Source organism: Lampris incognitus, chromosome 5, assembly GCF_029633865.1.
Source record: "Lampris incognitus isolate fLamInc1 chromosome 5, fLamInc1.hap2, whole genome shotgun sequence".
In the NCBI taxonomy this organism is placed as follows: domain Eukaryota; kingdom Metazoa; phylum Chordata; class Actinopteri; order Lampriformes; family Lampridae; genus Lampris; species Lampris incognitus.
The window spans coordinates 41,798,220-41,818,438 of NC_079215.1; the positions used below are offsets into that span (position 1 = coordinate 41,798,220).

At 45.0% G+C, this 20,219-nt stretch overlaps 2 protein-coding genes across 2 annotated transcripts; both read left to right on the plus strand.

Moving 5' to 3' along the window:
- The first annotated feature begins 598 nt into the window (after positions 1 to 598).
- Positions 599 to 3,496, plus strand: nfil3-3 (nuclear factor, interleukin 3 regulated, member 3). The gene is made up of 2 exons (XM_056280938.1): positions 599 to 735; positions 1,310 to 3,496. The coding sequence occupies exon 2, from the start codon at positions 1,448 to 1,450 to the stop codon at positions 2,687 to 2,689; it is 1,242 nt and encodes a 413-aa protein (XP_056136913.1). The 5' UTR covers positions 599 to 735; positions 1,310 to 1,447; the 3' UTR covers positions 2,690 to 3,496.
- A 4,867-nt stretch (positions 3,497 to 8,363) lies between these two features.
- Positions 8,364 to 20,076, plus strand: nfil3-5 (nuclear factor, interleukin 3 regulated, member 5). The gene is made up of 2 exons (XM_056280891.1): positions 8,364 to 8,677; positions 15,815 to 20,076. The coding sequence occupies exon 2, from the start codon at positions 16,405 to 16,407 to the stop codon at positions 18,268 to 18,270; it is 1,866 nt and encodes a 621-aa protein (XP_056136866.1). The 5' UTR covers positions 8,364 to 8,677; positions 15,815 to 16,404; the 3' UTR covers positions 18,271 to 20,076.
- Positions 20,077 to 20,219: the final 143 nt, after the last annotated feature.

Below are 20,219 nucleotides of genomic sequence, written 5' to 3' on the forward strand. Positions count from 1 at the left end.
TGTACAACAGCCACGTTTTCATTTGGAAATCATTAGCATAAGCTAAAAAAAAGGGTGTAAATGTGGTGGTTCGTTGATGCATGGATGGTTTTAATAACTGACTTTCATTATGTATTCAGCGGAGCAGTTGGATTGTGCCGACTATCGAAAATCGTGTGAAAAACACTACGCGAAGGTCACAAATGACTGGCCAACTACTCAGAAAGTATGGAGGTCTCTGGGTGAAGTTAGACAACACCGGACTTGAATGACTGAAATTTCGAAACATACAGACAGACAGACAGACAGACAGACAGAAAGGCTTGCAATGCAATTTGACGTGCGATTTTATCTCCATTCGCGCATATTGTAGTATTGTAATCTTATCACAGCTCCCGTAAGTAGACCGAGGCGGACAGGAGCTTGCGTAACAGCCTCCAGTGGCGCGCGACGGGCTCGCCGCTCGTCGGGGTGTCGCGCTAATGCATGTGGGGAGAGAGGGAGGGGGCGGGACTGTCATGCCCGGCCCTTCACAGCCCGCGGTTAAAGCCGGCGGGTTCAGTCAGGGTGACGGGCCGACCCCAGCTGAACCGAGCGGGGGGGGGGGGGGGGGACCAATATGAGTTACGGGTCCCATGAAGAGACAGAGGCGAACCGGCCGACCTGACGGGACGGACGCGCACACGCATGTCTGCGTGTTTTCTCACCGCGTCTGTGATTTGAAGAGGCCATGCGTTTTGGAGGAGATTCTCTCAGGTAGGACATTACCTCTATTTCTCTCTCGTTTCCATCCGATGACGTCGTCTATCGTGATTTTGTGCAGATACGTCGCGCGGTTCACGCTACAGTGGATTCGGGTGTTTGTACTGAAATGGACGTGACGAAGTTTGTGACTTATTCTTAACGAGGAGTTAACAGGAGGAGCCAACGACGGTTTAGAAAAAGCCCAAGTTGGGTGATTTCCTCTTATCCGATCACCGTTACCTCTCCTTAAAGATTGTGTGCATCAGGTCTGCAAACATAGCCAATGTAACATGTATCTGGTGTTGGGCATTTTTTATTTTCCAAAAATCACATTTGTTTAGTCGTCCGCTTCATACACATGTGCTGGTCCCTGCAGCACATCACATCCATCAGAGTTGTGCTACTGCACAAGTCCATCACAATTAGTGTGTATTTCTAATTTTATCAGTGAAATCCTTTTGTGTTGCTTGCACTCGTTTGCTTTAAATAAAACGGTATAGTGTCGCTGTAAACCTATGTAAACTGGGAAACAAATTCACCTCGCTTCACAAATTTTTTTTTGTTCTGATCTTTTTTTGACCACTAGGTGATACCATTGCAACGTGGATCATCTACAACTACAGTTCCTCAGGAAATCGCTTTCCCCCCAACATTGACACCCGGTAAATGGGTCGCATTGGGGCAGTATTGAGACAGGGGAGCTTTACACAGTCAGAAATTCATCATGGGCAGTATCCTCCACGATCTCTCAACTCCTCCGCTGCTCAGTGTGGAAAGTACGGAGTCTCACCCTCGGCCTACGTCCTTCACAGAGGAAGCTGTTTCTATCCCGACGTCCACCAGCCACCTTGCCCGAACGCTGCTGGGCCACACCTCTGCCCTGAAGCCTCAAGAGAGTCTGGCTAACACCAATACCAATGACACGGCAGGAAGCGGCTGTGATGACAATGGCATCCGCCGCAAACGGGAGTTCATCCCAGATGAGAGGAAGGATGAAGGCTACTGGGATAAGCGGCGTAAAAACAATGAGGCAGCCAAGCGGTCTCGGGAGAAACGGCGTGCCAATGACATCGTGCAAGAGGCACGAGTGCTGGGCCTGCTGGAGGAGAACGCCCGTCTCAGGGCTGAGCTGTTGGCCCTGAAGTTTCGCTTTGGCCTTGTTAAAGACCCTTCCCATGTCAGCATCCTGCCACTCTCGGTACCCTCCTACACTCAGTTAGTAACCCCTACACAACGACACTACCCGTCCCTGAGCTCCTCATACCAGAGTACTCCCTCCGCCAACAGCACCCATCACAGTACACATTTCCCTCCACAGCAGAGTGCCATGTATGGGCTGAAAGATGCGGGGGTGCCAGCAGGTCACAGCAAGGGTAATATAACAGAGGAGTCAGGCATCTCCACTCCAAGTAGCTCAAATGTTAGCAGCCCTGTTTTTTTTAATGATGGACTGAATGAAAACGGCTGGCCCTCTCCAAAGTACAGGGTGGAGGGGCAACAGGGTTATGAACCCAACCTCTGTTCCCCTGAGGTCACCCAGGCACAGTATGTGAGTAAACAAGACTTTGGGGAGAGCTTGAGGAGCCTACCGCATAAGCTGCGATTCAAAGCCCCTGGCGGAGGCAGCGATGGAGGGGATGTGCCCCCATCACATGACAGCAAACATAGTTATCCACCTTTAGCCACGGTGAAACCACATGTCCAGCAGATCAACACCAGCCGTGACAGCAGAGGGATGAATCAGCCTCTTTGGACAAGGGAGGAGCAAGGGACCAGCGGTGGGGCTGAGCAGCAGTATCAGTGTGCCTCCCCTGGACACCACAGCTCCTCACCTCCACTGAGCTCCAGTGAAACACGGTACATGATGGAGAACAACAATCTCATATCCCAGCTCAGCTCTCTGTCTCAGGACGTGGCTCAACTCAAGAAGCTCTTCTCTCAGCAGGTATTCTCCAAGCTCGCATAAGATGAGTCTTGAGATGCTGTGTCTGCCAGGCAGGGAGGGATGCAAAGAAGGGACCTGCTTCAAACTCAAAAAGATGACCGTCATGTCTTTCAAATTTCAAAGACAGAATGATGTGGTAGCTCATAAACTGCAGATTTTGACAGCAGAGCAGCAGTATGGCACCTCATCGCACTTGGTCACAGACAGATGGATAGCTCTGAGGAGATATACATTGTGCACCGCTGGTATGGTCAGTTGTTTGGCAGTGAACATTCCTGTCCCACCACAATCTAAAACCTATTTCACTTGAATTTAGTTTTGGGCCCTCTTCATGGACAGAGTGTCAAACACATCACTAAAAAAAAAAAGATCCATTTTAATTGTATTGAAATACTTTTATTAACTGTACAGCTACAAGATTTTTTTAAGAATGAATTAATCAACAGATTATTGATGTTGTGATAAGTATCATTTTAATTTTTTTGAAAGAATTTGTTAATTTTTGGAGTCCTTGACTGAACAGGTTAGTTTGAAACACTGTATGTACAACATGGTAGCTACATTTAGAAACATACAGAAAAAGTCCAAAGATCTAGTTTGTATCGCGTCCATTTTGAATGTTCACTTTTTTCAAAAGCAACTCTACCTGTGCATCTTTGATGTGTCATTCACTGTATTTTTACTACTAAAATGTCTTATGATGGTGTGTTGTAAACATAGCACTCATTATTTAAGATATCTTATGATAGCATAGTGTAAACATAGCACTCATTATTCAAGCGTTCAACCATTATGTGACCCGTACTTGTGAATAAATTTCTTTTTATACATGGAAGACTGCTACATTTTCAGTGACCATTTTTTTTGTTTATTCTGTCTTCCAATACCTTAACCAAACTAGCATTTATCTTATAAAATCCCATTAAAATGGGGATATAAACCTGCTACATTAAATAGAAACAGCTGAAGTGCTGCTGTGTTACTTCATAAATGTTGTATTACAGCATATCATCATCTGTGCTGAGAGATTTCAATAATATCGTTCATAAGATAGTTTCATCTTCAGTAGGCTATCTTCTCTAAAAAACATACATGGCTGTATCCATCCATTCATGCACACTCGATGTAGTTCAGGGTTGCAGGAGACTGGAGTCTATTCCAGCAGGCTTTGGACAGAAGGCAGGGAGAAACCCTGGACAGGTCACCAGTCCATCCCAGGACCTACACGCGCACCTAGGGGCCATGTACAGACTCCATTTCCCGACATGCATGTCTTTGTACTGGAGGAGGAAACCCGTGCACACAATGGAGAGAACACGCAAACTCCACACAGAGGGACTGGAATCAAACCCAGGACCCTCCTGTTGGGTGCTAACCGCTAAACTACTGTGCCACCAATATACGTATTTGTCAACACAGATTATGCAAAAGTAGTTTAAATAGTGTTACATTGAATGTTATTAACATTGTTAGATAGAATCAGAATCATGTTTATTGGCCATGTAGGTTTGCACTACATGGAATTTGACTCCAGTTTCGTGGCTCTCTCAGTGTACTTAACATAGAATGACAATGCTACAATACAACAATCTTCAGATATATACACAAAGACTGACTAATACAGGCGAAATAAGAGGGGATAAAGTGCAATGGTGCATCAGAGATGCTGAAATAGATGTTAGCAGGTTACTTACATATGTAAGTAACCTGCTGAGGTAAATGGACATGACAGAGAGTACAAGTATATGTACAATGTACAGTACAGTACATACAAAATGGCTGGATTTATTTGATGGTGTTAAGCGTTCATTTGAATGACAGCCCGTGGAATGAAACGAGAGGTTAGAGATCATATCAACCCCAAATGTGTCTGATCCAGCCAAGACATAATTACACTACATTTCATTACCCACTTTTCCTACATCTGTCTGTCCATCTATCTATCTATCTATCTATCTATCTATCTATCTATCTATCTATCTATCTATCTATCTATCTAACATAGACATAAGAAATCAAATCAAATCAAATCAGTTTTATTTGTATAGCCCAATATCACAAATTACAAATTTGCCTCAGTGGGCTTAACAGCAACACACCATCCTGTCCTTAGACCCTCTCATCGGATAAGGAACAACTCCCTAAAAAAACCATTTAACAGGGAGAAAAAATAGGAAGAAACCTCAGGGAGAGCAACAGAGGAGGGATCTCTCTCCCAAGACGGACAGCATGCAATAGATGTTGTGTTTACGCAATTTACACAATACAACAGTGTACACAAGAAAGTACAATATAATTCATTTATATGTTAAAATAGAGGGGGCCCCTCATCAATCACTCTTATTTGACTCTTTCAGTCACTGTCTTAGTTATGTCAAGTGTTTCTCTAACTTAATAAAATAAGACGTTTGCTGGGGAACATAATGGGTAAACGGTGGTTAGATGAGCGGCTGCTGCCCTGAGAGGGTCTGCAGGTGCTGCGTAGTGGATGGAGATGATAAAGGAGCAGAGAGGATGTTTTTGGATGAGAGGAGAGGGTCCTGCAAGTTTCTGAATGAGTCATCGCTGACGTCAGCAATAGCAAAGCTATTTTTAGCGCAGGACAGACAGAGATGGATATTGATTGGTCCACATGGGCGGCTGGCTAAGAATGAAAGTGAGAAGCACATTAACGCTTGGAAAGACTGCAAAGGAGCGACTGTCTGATGTGACTATAACTGGGAGAGTTCAGAAATGCCACTATAGCTCATGAAGAAACTCTGAAAAATTAATGCTGCTGCTCTTAAATAAGAAGAAGAATGAACTGTACTGTCGAAGAGCTCCGTGTTTGTACAGCCATATGATGTCAATGTTTGCATTACATTTAAAATGTATAAAGATGCCACACTCTTCACACATGCCGGTTTCTTTTTTTATAGGAGAATATTCTTAGAAAACGCTCGCATTTTAGAAGCTGTCATGATTTTGCGAGCTCTTGTCTAGATCGTTACCCTAGATTTGCGAAACTCTCGCACATGCACACTCGATTCGGCACAGTAGCGCGTCACAAGCATTAGTTAGGTTGAGATTAGGGTTAGGTTGAGGTTGAGGTTAGGGTTAGGTTGAGGTTAGGTTAAAGCTAGGTTAAAAATCCCACGACAGTTTCGCAAATCTAGGGTTACCATCGAGACAGCGGTTTGGCCTACCTTGTCGGAACAGCGCAGAGCGCTGACCTTAGCCCTAACCCACGCATACACAATAACACTCGATAGCACACCTTGATGGGTAGGATGCAAATCAATGTTATAGCATAGACCCTAAGAAATAGGGGTGGGGTGGCGCTGCTTTACATTTTTAAACGGTACAGTCACTCCAGGAAAAGTCATAGAGTTTCATGCTAAAAATAAATAAATTAAAATTAGTTGGTTTCAGTGCCCTTGAATTCAGGAAACTGCCTTTTAGGAGTGAAGGACAACACCACAGGTCAGGTAGAAGATGGAGGTCTCCCTCTCCAATGCACAATCTGAATAGTGGAGCACCGCATGTTACAGCCAAATGAAATCAGCTTCTTCGAATATAAGCTTGTGAATACGTTTATATAAATTGTGTTTTCAAATTGGTTAAATAAGGTAACAATTGAAAAAAGAAGCTGCATGTCTACGACCCTGTCTGGAGACAACAGTGAAAACACCAACAGCATCCCTTAATGCAATGTACCTAAAGAAATATCTGTGATTCCAATCTGTGGCATTGTCGAGCCAATTTGCTATGTGAATCTTCAATTACTTGCACCCCTATTGTTGCTCTACCAACTGCACACTTGCACACTGCGCTTGACATGGCATGCAGTCTTGGCTATGATACTATTCAGTAGGGCGCCTGCAGGGTGACACACAAATACATCTACTAAACGCTGACTTTGGTTAGCAACGTCTGCAGGACGAGACAATGTAAAATGTAAATGTAACACTGGGGTGTGATACACAACCAACATTATGCCGAGCCTGTACTGAAGACTCCTGTTTTGTAGGCTTTTGCGCTATCTCTTGCTCTCTCACAATAACAGCACATGTCTTTTGTCTCGGATCAGCCTTCATCAGACAACCCCCCATGCCGTAGCCCATCAGAGGGAGCGAGAGCCTTTTGGTTGCTAGGCAGGCGCCACTACAGTTTCCAAGGGAATGTATGCATGCAGCAGCAGCAGCAGCAGGAGAGGGCGTGCACCGGGCTTGGATAACATAGGGCTGGAGGAGGAGCCAGACAAGTTCAAGGGCAGCTTTCTCCAGCATTGTCTCGAGTGTGTGTGTGTGTGTGTGTGTGTGTGTGTGGGTGTGTGTGTGGCTTCATGGGTATGTTATGTTAGAGCAGGCCTGTGTGTGTGTAATGAGATAAAGCAGGGGGAAGGGATGGCTTGCAAATAGATTCGTCTTTGATGGTTGCATTCACGGCACAATCAACACAAATGATGCAAGACTAGCAGTGATATGGCCGCTTCTCACAGATACACAGGCTGGCTGTGTAAGGTAGCAGATCCTCTCAGCAAATATCCCCTGCACACACCCTTAAAAAAAAGTAACACGAGAGAGGAAGAATAAAGAGAGAAAATAGAAGAAAGGGAAGAAAAATTAATAGTGAAAAATAAGAAAGAGAAACTGAATAGAAAAAAAAATCAAGAATGAGTAGAAAATGATAGGAAAAAACTAATTGATACTATTATCAATATTTAAGGGAAGCCAATTATTATTTTCCCTATGTACCAGACATCCATGGGCCTACCGATAAAGAAAGACAAAACAAATCAAAAAGGTGAAACTGTGACTCATGCAGTATTAAGCTGTTGTGGTCCTAAAGCTCAAGGCGTTAGAAATAAAACTCGCCGTAGTGAAGGCAGGCGTCGCACACTGTAAAGTAAAACAGCAGAATAGTCAGACGACTTTCATGATGCGGATCATATCAAATAAAATGTACGGAGTAAGTAAGGAGACATTTAACCTGTGAAACAAGACAGACGGTACTTTGGGGACGGAAAAAGAGCAGACTTGTGTCACCCAAAATGTTGTCGTGCCTGCTGCTCCGAACATCACTTTAAAAATAATCCATCCATCCATTTATCCACCCATCCGTCTCACACAATAGCAGCAAAATATTTTTCCATCCCAAAGGTCGCTGGCATTGTTTTGTAATGAAAAGGTACAGCTGCCGTTGATCACCTCCGAATACTAATGAGCTCTAAAGAGTTAATAAGATCTAAAGAGGTAATACACTGAGGCGGGGGCTGTGTTTCAATACGGGAAAGCCCAACATGACTGAGGGATAAGCTGCACTCTTACGCTTGAGTTTGGCAGTAACTCTGATTTCTTTTGTAACTACTCGTCTCCCCATAATGTTCCTTTAATAGAGTCACTCACTTCGGCCATTTGCCCTTTGATACCAACTGTTGTGTAATCGGCTTGGAAAGACAAAAAAACTGCACACACGCACACAGGTTCAAGGGCGCAGTCGGGTGTCCAAACTTGGCAACACTATCCATATGTAAGACGAGGCACCAACTCCAAATCATATTTCCCTACATTTGCAACTGATGTGGTCTACAGTCCCATTTTTAGTTTTTTTGCATTCACACAATGATATTTGGGGTGGTGGTGGGAGGGGGTTCGATGGAGAACGCGCGAGATATGGAGGAGAGAAACGTGACTAGGCAGCCTGAGAGCTGTTATGCAACCACTGACCTACTAACACATATTCTGCTGAGGAGAGAGGGGGAATGTGGAGCAGGTCCCCAGCACAACACACACCCGCCATGCCAGAGGAGAAACAGCATCCAGCCGACAACATCCACACGCACTGACCGGCCCGCGAACGGAGGGGAGAAACTTCGCTTCTTCGGAGAGAGACCAAAAAAAACAAAGAAAGAAAGAAAGGAAGGGGAGGTTGACGGGAGCGCAAAGGACGCAAACTTAAAGCCGCGGAACGAGACAAGCTTTTGTGTCGGGCAGCCCGACTGTGTTGCAGACACGTCACTTTGGGAAGGTACGTAGGACCCTTGGGTGTTGTAATGTGCGGTGTGGATAACTTGGGATGCGTGTTGTGAGTGGATGGTCGGTGGGAAAGCGGCGGCGCGTTGTCATTGAGCCGTGCGGCCGCGCGGACGGGGCGCGTACCGTGATGCTTGTGGCCGGGCTATTGTTCACATGGCGACTTGCCCCTACCGGTAGTCGGTGTCTGCGACTTTGGCACATTTCTCTCTATCGTTTTCCAACACACATGGTCGTTACTGCGATTCAATACTCGTTAACAAAGGCAGTAAGGGGTGTTTTAAGTGGCTTTATTTATTTTATTTTTTTTGCGTGGTTTTGTAGCCTACGTTGGACAGTGGTGTTGGGAGAAACGTGGTTGGCCGCTGCACACTCAATGTCAAGGCGAGGTTTCTTTCCCCCGTAGTGTTTCCCAGGGAGGCAGGCTGGTCGGTCCTTCCACCCACACATTCACTCGTCTTACACGTTGCCCGTTGATTTCATTGGCTGATTGATTGATTGATCGATTTCATTCTTGTCGTTTGCCATCGGGTCAACTTTGTTACGAGTCACGTGGTGATCAAACATCCGATTTGTTAAATCACTCCATTCAGAGTACGTACGTGCCTCCACGGCGTGATGTTGGAAGAGAACTGCTCCCCTTCCTAAAAGGGGCCGGTTAAAAACTTCCATCACGCCATTCACAGAACTATTGCTCGACATATGGTTCGTTTTAGTAACTTACTACGAAGTTACAACATTGGACAGTTTGGCACTGGGCATAATCTCATCTCATATAAAAAAAAATCTGTCAAATTCACATTTGTACATGTCCTCATGCAGCCGAAATGTTATTTTGTCTGGGTAAAAATAGATTATGATCCATAAACGTAACAGTGTGTCAGTGGTTTGTGACGGCGAGGGCCTAAACCTGAGAGCATGCTGGGGGATTTGGACTGGATGACATAACAGCTACGCACAAGGAAGACCTGCACAGTTGATCCCTGTTACTACAAGTGGCTTCCCCTTATTAAACGCAATACATTTCAACAAGTTTTACTCGGCTAGCTGAAAGTCATTTAAGTTTGGTAAACAACTTCCCCCGACATCTTGTTCTACAGATATATTCAAAAGCCTAAATGACATGTTGCAACAGACCACTTAATATCTTGGTACTTTTTTATGTTGCTCAGCCCCCTTCCAAGATAAAATATGGTACATAAATGCAGAACAGGGGATACATCAGATAATGATTTCCCTTAATCCGTAATACTCCCTTAAGCTGTTTCTCATGAGCCCTCTTGTGAGATCTCGATGTGGATCTGTTGTGCAATTAGAATAACAGTGAAGGATCCAGAATGATGCAATGGATGGAGACCCCCTCTCTGGCTAGGTGGGCCAGTAAAGCCACCCCTTATGGGTGAGTTGGAGGCTTCTAGCTGCCAGTTGGTCCGGTTTCAGAGGCATCTGCATTTCTCCTTCCACGCTAGCTCTCTGAATATAGGTCAAACTTGTGTCTGGCTGAGGCACAAACAGGAGGTCAGGAGAAAATACTTTGCCTGCGCTGCTGCTCCTTCCGGGAAATGTGAAAACATAGTGAAAACTCCAGTAAATTCACTAACCGCCCAAAATTGAGTTCCTTTCTGCTAGTGGCTATAAATTTGATAAATGTGTTGAAATGCAGACGTTCTCTGACAATGAGAAAATGTGATACTTTGCAAAAATGCAAAAATTAAATCAAATTATCCTTGAATAACGGCTGTCCACAGGCAAAAAAACCCCCCAAAATCCCTCAATAAAGGAGTTAATATTATTTTGTGCTGAGGTTAAAACCCAGCGTACATTTCAGCAAAAACTTATGACCCACTGTCATGTAAGTCCTTTTCTCTCTAGTTAGAGACTATTTTGTCATCCACAGCATCACGCTGGTAGAGAATTGTTTAAACGTGGAAAACCTGAAGTGGATTGATTCTGTGGAATGCTGCTACAAGTCACTGAGGTGGAATGTTTAGATTCCCAGGTTCCAGGATCCCCAGGCTTTCTTTACACAAAGCCACGGGGCAAAATGGACGTCCCCCAGCTGGGGCCTCATCCACGTGTGTGGGATTGGAGCATTGAAAAGGTGGAGGAGGGGACGGGGGGGGATGCAATGCCTTACTCAGTCTCTGCCTTGTAGGGGGTCAAAAGGCCCAGCGAGTGGCGTGGCACTGCTTCAGCAGTGTTAAACATTTTCCTCAGTCAAAACGCATGAAAGAAGATCAAAGGTCTGACTATAGTGGGTCGTTAGTTTTGATAGAATTCAGGCTTATTTAATGCGAAAAGTGAAGATTAGATTACATTTTAATAATCTTATTTGGGAAACTAGATTTAATATATATTTTTTAAATGCATGAAGGAACCGGCATAGTAACACCAAAGGCATGTTGATCAAAATTGTGAAAATGATTGAAATGGTTCCAGATGGCCATGTTATGCAGCAGCACAACCATCCCATACTGCAATAATACAACATTATACCATCACATCGTATTGTGTAGATGATTATGCAGCTGCCCGTTAAGCAGCTGTGCTGGTCCAGATATCTCTATTTATCTGTCCTAATCAATGTTACTATGCCTCAATGATGTTAAAGCATGTTTAGCTTTGGATTTCACGATGTGTAACAGGGCCAAAGCGAGGGCGCGAGAATGGGCTCGTAGCCCCTTCTCGTTCCTTCCTCTGCTATCTATTATGCATTTGTTACACAAGGTTTACCTCATGACAGAAAAATTCGGCGCACATAGGTTTGGAATAGCAACAGAGGCCCCGCCCCCTGCAGCCCTGAGAGAGTGGCTGTTATAAGTGAGTCGGGCTGCAGATATGGGTGTTTGCTCTGACGTCAGAGCCATCTCCCCCCTCTCTGTCCCCTATCTTTGTTCAGCTCGCGCTCGCTTATTTTGTCCCTCACAGCAAAGTTGACCCCGTAGTTTAGAGATCGTACAGGAATCAGTGCAACATGTGAATAACTGGGGACTTTGGCTAACAGATTTGTCGGCTGGTTAGGCATTGGAGGAATGTTTTCGACTCCTCATGCTGCAGCGGCTGTAAAATTCCCTTCGTTACCAACAACTAAATACCTCTAGTCCTCCTGTTGCTTTTCTTTTTTTGTTCCTCCCTCACCTCTTTTTGACGCTCTATTTTTAGAGTGCACTCTAGTACTCCTCCCTCCCTCCCCTCTACCTCCCCCCTCCCCTCTCCGCTAGTCCCACTGACCTATTTTATGGCGCATCGTCAAAGACAGCGGGAGTGTTTACGCTGTAGCGTCGTTTCTAGGTCAGTGGGGCAACGCACACGTATGCCCGCTCCCCTACCTCTACTTCACCGTGTTGCCCCTCCCATTGCCCCACCCCTCCGCTCCCAAAGTCCTTATGGAATTTTTCCTAAGGCGGGAGTGTTAGTGCTGCTAAACAGCAACCCCTTTCTCTCCGGTGTAGCATTCTCTTAGTCATAATGACAAGCAGAAATGACAGGAAATGGTTGTGTTGCTGCAACATAGAAAATACCTGCTGAAATGCAGTGTGCAGCTGTTCAACTTTATCCTGTGAATAGAATTGGAAATGGACAGTAAAAGGCCGTAGTCAGAGTAAAGAAAGAATACTGTTAAGAAGAGAAACCAAGCTGTTACATATAAGTGACATTAATATTGCGAGCCGGAGCTCCTTCAAGGTCGTAGTTGTGGAGGACGTTGACCTTTGAGATTATGTAACAGGATCACTGTGTCCTTGGCAAGGAGAGATGCAGTAACCCAGTCCAAATCGTTGAGATAGGGATTTCACCAGTACACCCTTTAGGCTACTTGGTGTTCTTTTTTCAGATGTACTATCCAGTGATCACAAATGAATGCAAACTGCCGGGCTTCAGGAATTCAGATCAAATTACATAAGTGACCAGCATGGCTTCTTCAGACACGCTTGTCTTCTCTGTTCACTCTGTGGTCCCACCCTGCTTACTTAACGGTTGCTCAATCTAGTCTCCATTTGCCCTAGTTAGGTAATCAACCGGTTGTTTGTCGTGCAAGGGTTCCTAAAATGCCACGATTTCTCACCCTCCTCTGAGGTCTGACAGACGGTGTTTATAGAACATCGACAATATATTACGCCACCTACTGTGTATTTTGATGTTAACAACATGACATAGACCAGCCCTTCTCTTGTAAAAATTGTTAATGACTACTAAAATCCCGTACTCAATTTTTACGTAAAGGGACTGAAATCACACATTTGGGAAAAATCAAGGATGGCATGGTAGCCTAATATTGTGGTAGAGACGTTTGAAGGGTTTTAGGTTCCTTCTCTTTGATAGAGATGACCATTGCTGTGGAAAATGCTTATGTAATGCTGAATGTCTACCCTGTGGGTGAAATGCGCAGCATATCTCGTGTGTTTCAGGTAACTAGGTGCAGAACTGTAATCATAACATGAAAGAGGGTGTGCTGAAATAAGAGCTTTGGGTTCAGGTGTTTGGGTGTCGTTGCTTAGTAAAAGGGATAACAGGGTGATCCTGGATCACTGGCATAATGACCTAGATTACCCCACGCACCACGTGTGTTTCATAATGTTTTTGTGTTAATCAATGGTCATAGCATGATGATCAGGAATCAGGGACGTTTATTTTGTCATTTCATTGTGTACAGGAAATGAAATGAAATATAATTTCCCCCAGCCCACAGCAGTGCAACACAAAAACAAAACATATCCAAAACCTACAAGAACATTATCTAAACTACAAAAAAACCTAAAAAAAACTACAAAACTAAAAAAAACATATATATATCCAACATATCCCAAAAAATTAAAAAAAATAAAAAATAACTGTCCAAGAGAGCAAATGCCAGCCAGGATGACTGTCCTGCCATCTGCATGGGCTAGCAGTTAGCTTAGCCTGCCCCGCTTCCACGTCCTGTCAGACCGCCCTCAGTGTTTCGTCTTCGGGAACAGCTCCAGGCAGGGCCGCGCTGCTTGGGCCCACTGGAGGCAGCAGACCAGGCTCCCCCAGCCAATCCAACGCCAGCTCTCCCAGCCAGACACCCTTGACACACACCCCCGCACTCCACACGACAACACCAAAAACACTGTCAATGCCAGGCGAGGCCACCGCCAGACCAAACTCAGTGTTATCGGAACTGCCGGTCTGCATGGGTTAGCAGTTAGCTTAGCCTGCCCCACTTCCGCGTCCTGTAAGACCGCCCTCGGTGCTTCCTACCTGGGCAGGGCCGCGGTCTCTGGGCCCACAGGATGCAGCAGACCAAAGCTCCCCCAGCTGATCCAGTGCCAGCTCTCCCAGTCATCAGACAAAGACACAAAGCCAGACACAGACAAAGACACTGCATGGATGGCACTGGGTGAGGCCATCACAAACGTTAAGTTCGCACCGCCATCTTCCCACATCAGTACTGGGTGAGGCTGCTGCAAACGTGAGTTCGCGCCACCATCATGATGAAGTGTTAATTTCTGTGATCACCCATGCAGTGTAGTGTAGTGAGAGAAATAAACAAGTCAAGGTTAGAAAAAGAGAGATGGACCTTATGTTATCTCGAACTCGTGTCAATATCCATCTTGCCTTTTAGTGACTTGTCATGAAAAGGATGTTTCCTTCCAAGCTTTCCTGTTCAGTTGTTGTGATTAATCTATATGACGAAGTGGGTTCCAGCGGGTTGTGTGGCATTGTATAACATCACTGTTGTTTGTGACATTTCCCACAAAGGGAGATCTTTCCAATTTGTCATGACAGCTGACCATCTCAGGCTTATCAAAGTTACCATCCCCTCACTACACACACACACACACACACACACACACACACACACACACACACACACACACACACACACACACACACACACACACACACACACACAGGGCATAACCAGGGCCTAGAATACAGGTGTAACAAGCATTTGCTCACTTCATTTTGTGAGTTATATTTATCACACATAAAGCCCAATGTCATCTGCCATGAGAAAAGGTAGCATAGCATTAAAGCCCTATCTTAGAATTCCATCAAGAAACTATTGGTTTGGTATTCACCAGTCTCAAGGGAATCTTGTCTTTCTCTTTAATGACATTTAGAAGTATTACAAGTAATTTATTTCTTAAACAGACAATGTGTGTTTATCACTATGTAATATGCCTACATATATTTGACTTGCAAAATAAATATCAAACAACTCAACTGCAAACAGAAAGGCTGTGCACCACTGCTGCACTACACTCCCCCTTTCTCCCGCAACAATCTATCCTTCAGTTAGTCTCTGCAGAGCTGGCACCCGGTCAGCCTGCCCTAGTCCTATTTATGACTGTGACAGTGCGGTGTATTACACAAGAGCTCTGCAGCGGCAGCAGCAGTACAGAACTGCACAGCTCAGTCCTAAGCCCAATGGTAGCCCACTCTGCTCTCCATTGTGCTGCCAGCACCAAGCCAGCCAGTCAAGGCTCACAAGTAAATGCAATTGACCTACATTCTGTGCATGCATCTGTACAGTGGCCTGATCTCTGGTGATTGCCTACCACCTCTCCATTCTCCACTTTGTAATTTGATGAGGCCAGAAGAGTTTGCTCCTCAACATCTTTCACACACTTCCAACAAATATAAATTATTTTTTAATTTTATATATATATATTATATATATAAAACAGGGTTGTGGTGGCACTAACTTGATCTTGGGTTTTGACTGCAAGCCAGGGAACAGAATGAAAATATCAGTCTTGATGAGAAACTATCAAATTTCATGTTCAAACTGAGTCTGAACATGTTGCATAACTTGGTTATGTCATAGTTTCATGGAACAAGTTGAATCAGCAGATGAAAAAGTTTATTAAAGTCTGGACTGCCATGCATATTTAGGTCATTTCAAATTGTGTTAGAGGTTACACACCATATGGGATCTACATTTTGTCTTTGTGCTACAAGGCATAGAAGACATATCATTGGACTGGACTGAATTACAAATAGATGTCACAATGGACTACAGTATTTTTGTAGTTAACCTCTTTTCCACTTCTCTGTTTTGCTCTCTCTCTCTCTCTCTCTCTCTCTCTCTCTCTCTCTCTCTCTCTCTCTCTCTCTCTCTCTCTCTCTCTCTCTCTCTCTCTCTCTCCCTGTCTCTATAACCCAGTTTATGGTGAACAAGCAGCAGTGCAGAAACTGGGTCCTCGGGGATCATTGAGCCGTGGAAAAACCCTGAAGTAGACAGACTGACCTACATCCTGTGTAAGACGCCCCAGGGAAGCAGGGCACCAGAGCCTGACAGGCATCAAAGCCCTGGTGAAGATTAACAGCATCGTAGACAAACTCACAATTACATTGTGTGAGACTTCGGAGAATACTTTGAACTGTTTGCTCAGAGAACAACCAGAGGATTTTGTTTAAAAAAAAAACTTGCTTCTTTCTTCCTTTGTTCAGAACTCTACTTCAATGTGTGAGGTCTTTGTGGCATTCCATCTCTTTTTGATATTCTTGGCAAATTTGGACACTTGAACACTTGGAATTTTAAAGAAGAGGAAGTAATTGCATTACATTTTCAAAGACAAAATCAATGACGCTGTCACTCAGTGGAGCTCAACAACCTTGTCAACAGTTTTTTGCAGATCCTGCAACTTAGGTCAAGCCCTTTACAAACAAATTAATTAGCTTTTACAGTTACTCATCTTCTCCCTGTCCCCACCCCTTCACCCTAACTGCTAGAGGTACACTCTTACCCCAACAATGGAAAACCTGGGTCTGCACCACCCATCCACCAGCAACAACACCACTGTGGAGGATGACACTTTTTCCACTTTCAATGAAAGTCACCAGTCTCCTCAGCCCGATGGTGGGCCACGCATTAGCCGCCAGGCCAAAAGTAGCAAGCCTAACTTGACCTCCCGGCGTAAGCGGGAGTTCATTTCTGATGAGAAAAAAGATGCTTCCTACTGGGAGAAACGGAGGAAGAACAATGAAGCGGCCAAACGCTCGAGGGAGAAGCGCCGTCTCAATGACATGGTGCTGGAAAACCGGGTCATGGCGCTGACCGAGGAGAATGTTCGTCTCAAGACAGAGCTGCTTCAGCTCAAGCTGCGCTTTGGTCTGATCAGTACAGCCTCCTACATGGAGAAAAGCCAGCAAATCTCCAACAGTGCTGCTGGTAACAACACTTGTGGTAGCGAGAGCAGCACCAATAGCACGCCCAACACTAACCCCTACCTCTCAAGCAGTGGGTACTCCAGCGCATCCCAAGTGATGCTGAACTCTGACTCCTCTGAAACCGAGCAGTCGAGCCGTGGTGATCGCCACACCCCACTCTCTAAGTACTCTCCCCATGGCTCCCTGTCTGATATGTCGGATGGCTCCTCCAGAGACAGCCCTGAACCGATGGACTACAACATCAAGAGAGAGTCCTCCAGCAGGGAAATGGGCAGACTGGACAAAAACGATATCCCCAATGGGTTGGCCAATGGAGTCTACCCAGGCAGTCACACTGCTCTGATGGCTAGTCACCAGCAAAATGTCCAGGAGGCTGAACATGCCATGGACTACCAGCATCAGCAACTGCAACAACAGCAGCAGCACCACCATCTTGAGACATCCAGCCTGGCTCCCCAGGCCACGTCTGCACAGAGGAGCGTGATCCTTTACCGTTCTAGCAGTGGTTCTTACCCCATTGAGAGCCAGAGGCCAGAGGACCAACAACAGCCTCAGGCCCAGCAGAGCAGGCTACCCCAGCAGAGGCAGCTCACCTCAGCCTCCCAAACCTCAGAGTGCTTCCAGACTATCACAGAAGTAGCTGAACGACTGGGAAGGTCAAAGACCACAGACTCACCTCAGTATGAGTACATGAATGGCCATGCTGAGTCACTGGAGGAGCAGCAGCAGGTCTACAACTCCCATCCCCAACAGCAGCACCAGGGCAGCCAGGGACACTATAGCTACCAGAGCCAAGAAAATTGTCATCAGCACACAGAGGGTCACCATAACCCGTTTGCCCCTGATTTGCTCCACAACAGTGAAGAGAGCGAATCTACCTTCCAGCAGCACAATGGCTACCTCAACACACTGGACGAAGACCCCCCAGTACTCACATATGAGGGCGGCCCCAGAGCTGACGGTTTCTACCAGGAGAACCTCTCTGGCAAAGACACTTCATCTAGTGATGGGGATCCTCGCAGCTCTGACAAGGAGGGCTCCACAGATGATGAGTCCCCCTCCTCCTCCTCTTCTGACATCAGTAGCTATCGCCAGAAGCCTGCAGGGGCACTGGGTCAGAGCTCGGATTGCCACACCGAGGTCAAAGGCACAGCCCTGCCCCATAAGCTCCGTCTCAAGTACAGAGGTCTTTCCAGTGGGGCAGTGGGCTCTCAGTTTGAGGTAACGATGAGCTCCCCCACGTCGGTATCCCCCTCGCCCACCCTGCCCCAGCACCCCTACCTGGCTCTGCCTAGCACCCAACAGAATGGCCAAGAAAATGGTGAAAACAAAGAAGTTGAGAATGAGACTGAATACACTGAGCAGGAGGCGCCACTGGTGAACAGGAGGGATGAGATGAAAAAGGGAACCAGCAATGGGAAGAATGCTCGTTGCAAGAGGCGAGATTAAAGATGAGCTAAAGCTCTAAATATGGACAAGTCAAAGAGAACACATTTACCCCCATCAAGCCTCTTGGGGCATTGCTCCCGGGTGTCTGTCCACGTCTGTGGTGGCCTCCCTCCCAGATGGTTTTTAACAGGATAGGTATCTGTCAACTCATGTTTCCAACCTCACAGGTCAGACAAGATGTCAGTGATCTGGGCAAGAGTATAGCCAGGATGGGCTTTTAGACTTTGTTTTACCATGTCATCTGTTTTCCTGGATGAAATTTCGTTCCCCTCCTCCCCTGCCTCGTCTCATCCTACCATTCATCTGTTCTCACAGACAAACAATACAACAGCACTTAAATCAGCAAGGTGAAATACAGAACAAGTGAAAGACTTGACGAAAGAAAGCTCTCTGAAGTTTGAATTAAGGATGTTTCCCATGATCTAATAGCAAATTGTTCACCACACTGCCTTTAGTTAGTGCTCATCATATACAATTTTTGCATGGCAGTATGGAAATATTCCCTCAACCAAAGAAAATGCACCCTTCCTCTACCTCTCCATTTTGATCAGTTTCATTCTCCATCATCCCTCAGTTTTGTTCTACCCCCTCCACCGGCACAGAAAACCCCCACTACTCTCAAGCACTTGGATTGTATATTACTGTGATATATAAATTTGCATATATTGAATATATATTTTAAGAAAAAAAATACAAAAAGTGGCAAAAACAACAACTGAAAAGCACTGGGATGGCAACATTGTAGACTTAAGAAAAGTGATCGGTTTGTTCTTGTTGAGCGTTCGTGTACAGTCCCTTATTGTCTAGGAAATGCCTCAAAGATTTTCTTTCAACTTGATGTTTGAGCCACAACTGGTAAAAATAATAATAATAATTAAAAAAAATGTATAAAACCATTTGTAGATTCATGACTGAATTTTGAAGTCTGTCTCATGATCAACTCCTGACCCGGCAGACACACAGGGCCTCCCAGTCAGGGCCAGTATTTGGCATATCAGCTGTTTTAAGTCTGTCACACACGGTTTGTTGGCAAAACCTGACAAGCACAAGGACGTAGGCATTCCTCACTTACCGACAAGTCGAATAAGTGAAAAAAATCTTTCTTTTTTAGACAATTCAAAGGTTTTCTGAAATAAAGGAAATAATTTTTTCAGTTGCAACAGGAAAAGCTGCTCTTCTCCCTCTTTTTAAGGTGCCTCTTTATTACGGTGTCTGTTGTCTCCATCTAGGCCAGCGGCTCTGATCTTTTTCCACTGCTGGACTTGTATTAGTTTCAGTACATGCAGTAGACCATGCAGTCTCTGGACCGGTTACTTTGTTAGATGTTCCACTTTTTTGGGTGCCTGCCTTTGGCCACTGTGTATAAATGTAAAGTTCTCTATCTGTATTTCCTGTGTTTTATTTTATTATTAATTATTATTATTATGTTACTATTGTTAATATTTTATATTTTATTCCGTTACTATTTTGGTTATTATTATTATTACGTGTGTTTTCTGTCTCCCTTGTTGATTCATCTGCCTTGTGCTCTTCCTGGTCGTGCTGTGTATTTACCTATGCTTACCTTTACCCCAGATACCATTTGTACTCTGTAATACTGTATAACATTTGTTGTTTGCTGAATGGCTTTATGAAAATGGAGAAAACTGAAAAAGGCTTGTCCAGAAGTGATTATGTATTGCTATACTTCACATGTGGATATGCAAAATTGTTACAAATCATTTTTGATTGTGAAAGATTCAAAAGAGGAAAAAGAAACACAATAAAAGGGTGTTCATTTTACTAGCTTTTTGACCTTTTGTCCTCTTTGTAATACCATCATGAAATGCATCATAAAAACAGACACACAGGGCGTCCGGGTAGCGTAGCAGTCTGTTCTGTTGCCTACCAACATCGGGATTACCGGTTCGAATCCCCGTGTTACCTCTGGCTTGGTTGGGCGTCCCTGC

Excerpts from the sequence above, each read along its gene's own strand:
- nfil3-3 (XM_056280938.1), top strand. The coding sequence starts at position 1,448 with ATGGGCAGTATCCTCCACGATCTCTCAACTCCTCCGCTGCTCAGTGTG.
- nfil3-5 (XM_056280891.1), top strand. The coding sequence starts at position 16,405 with ATGGAAAACCTGGGTCTGCACCACCCATCCACCAGCAACAACACCACT.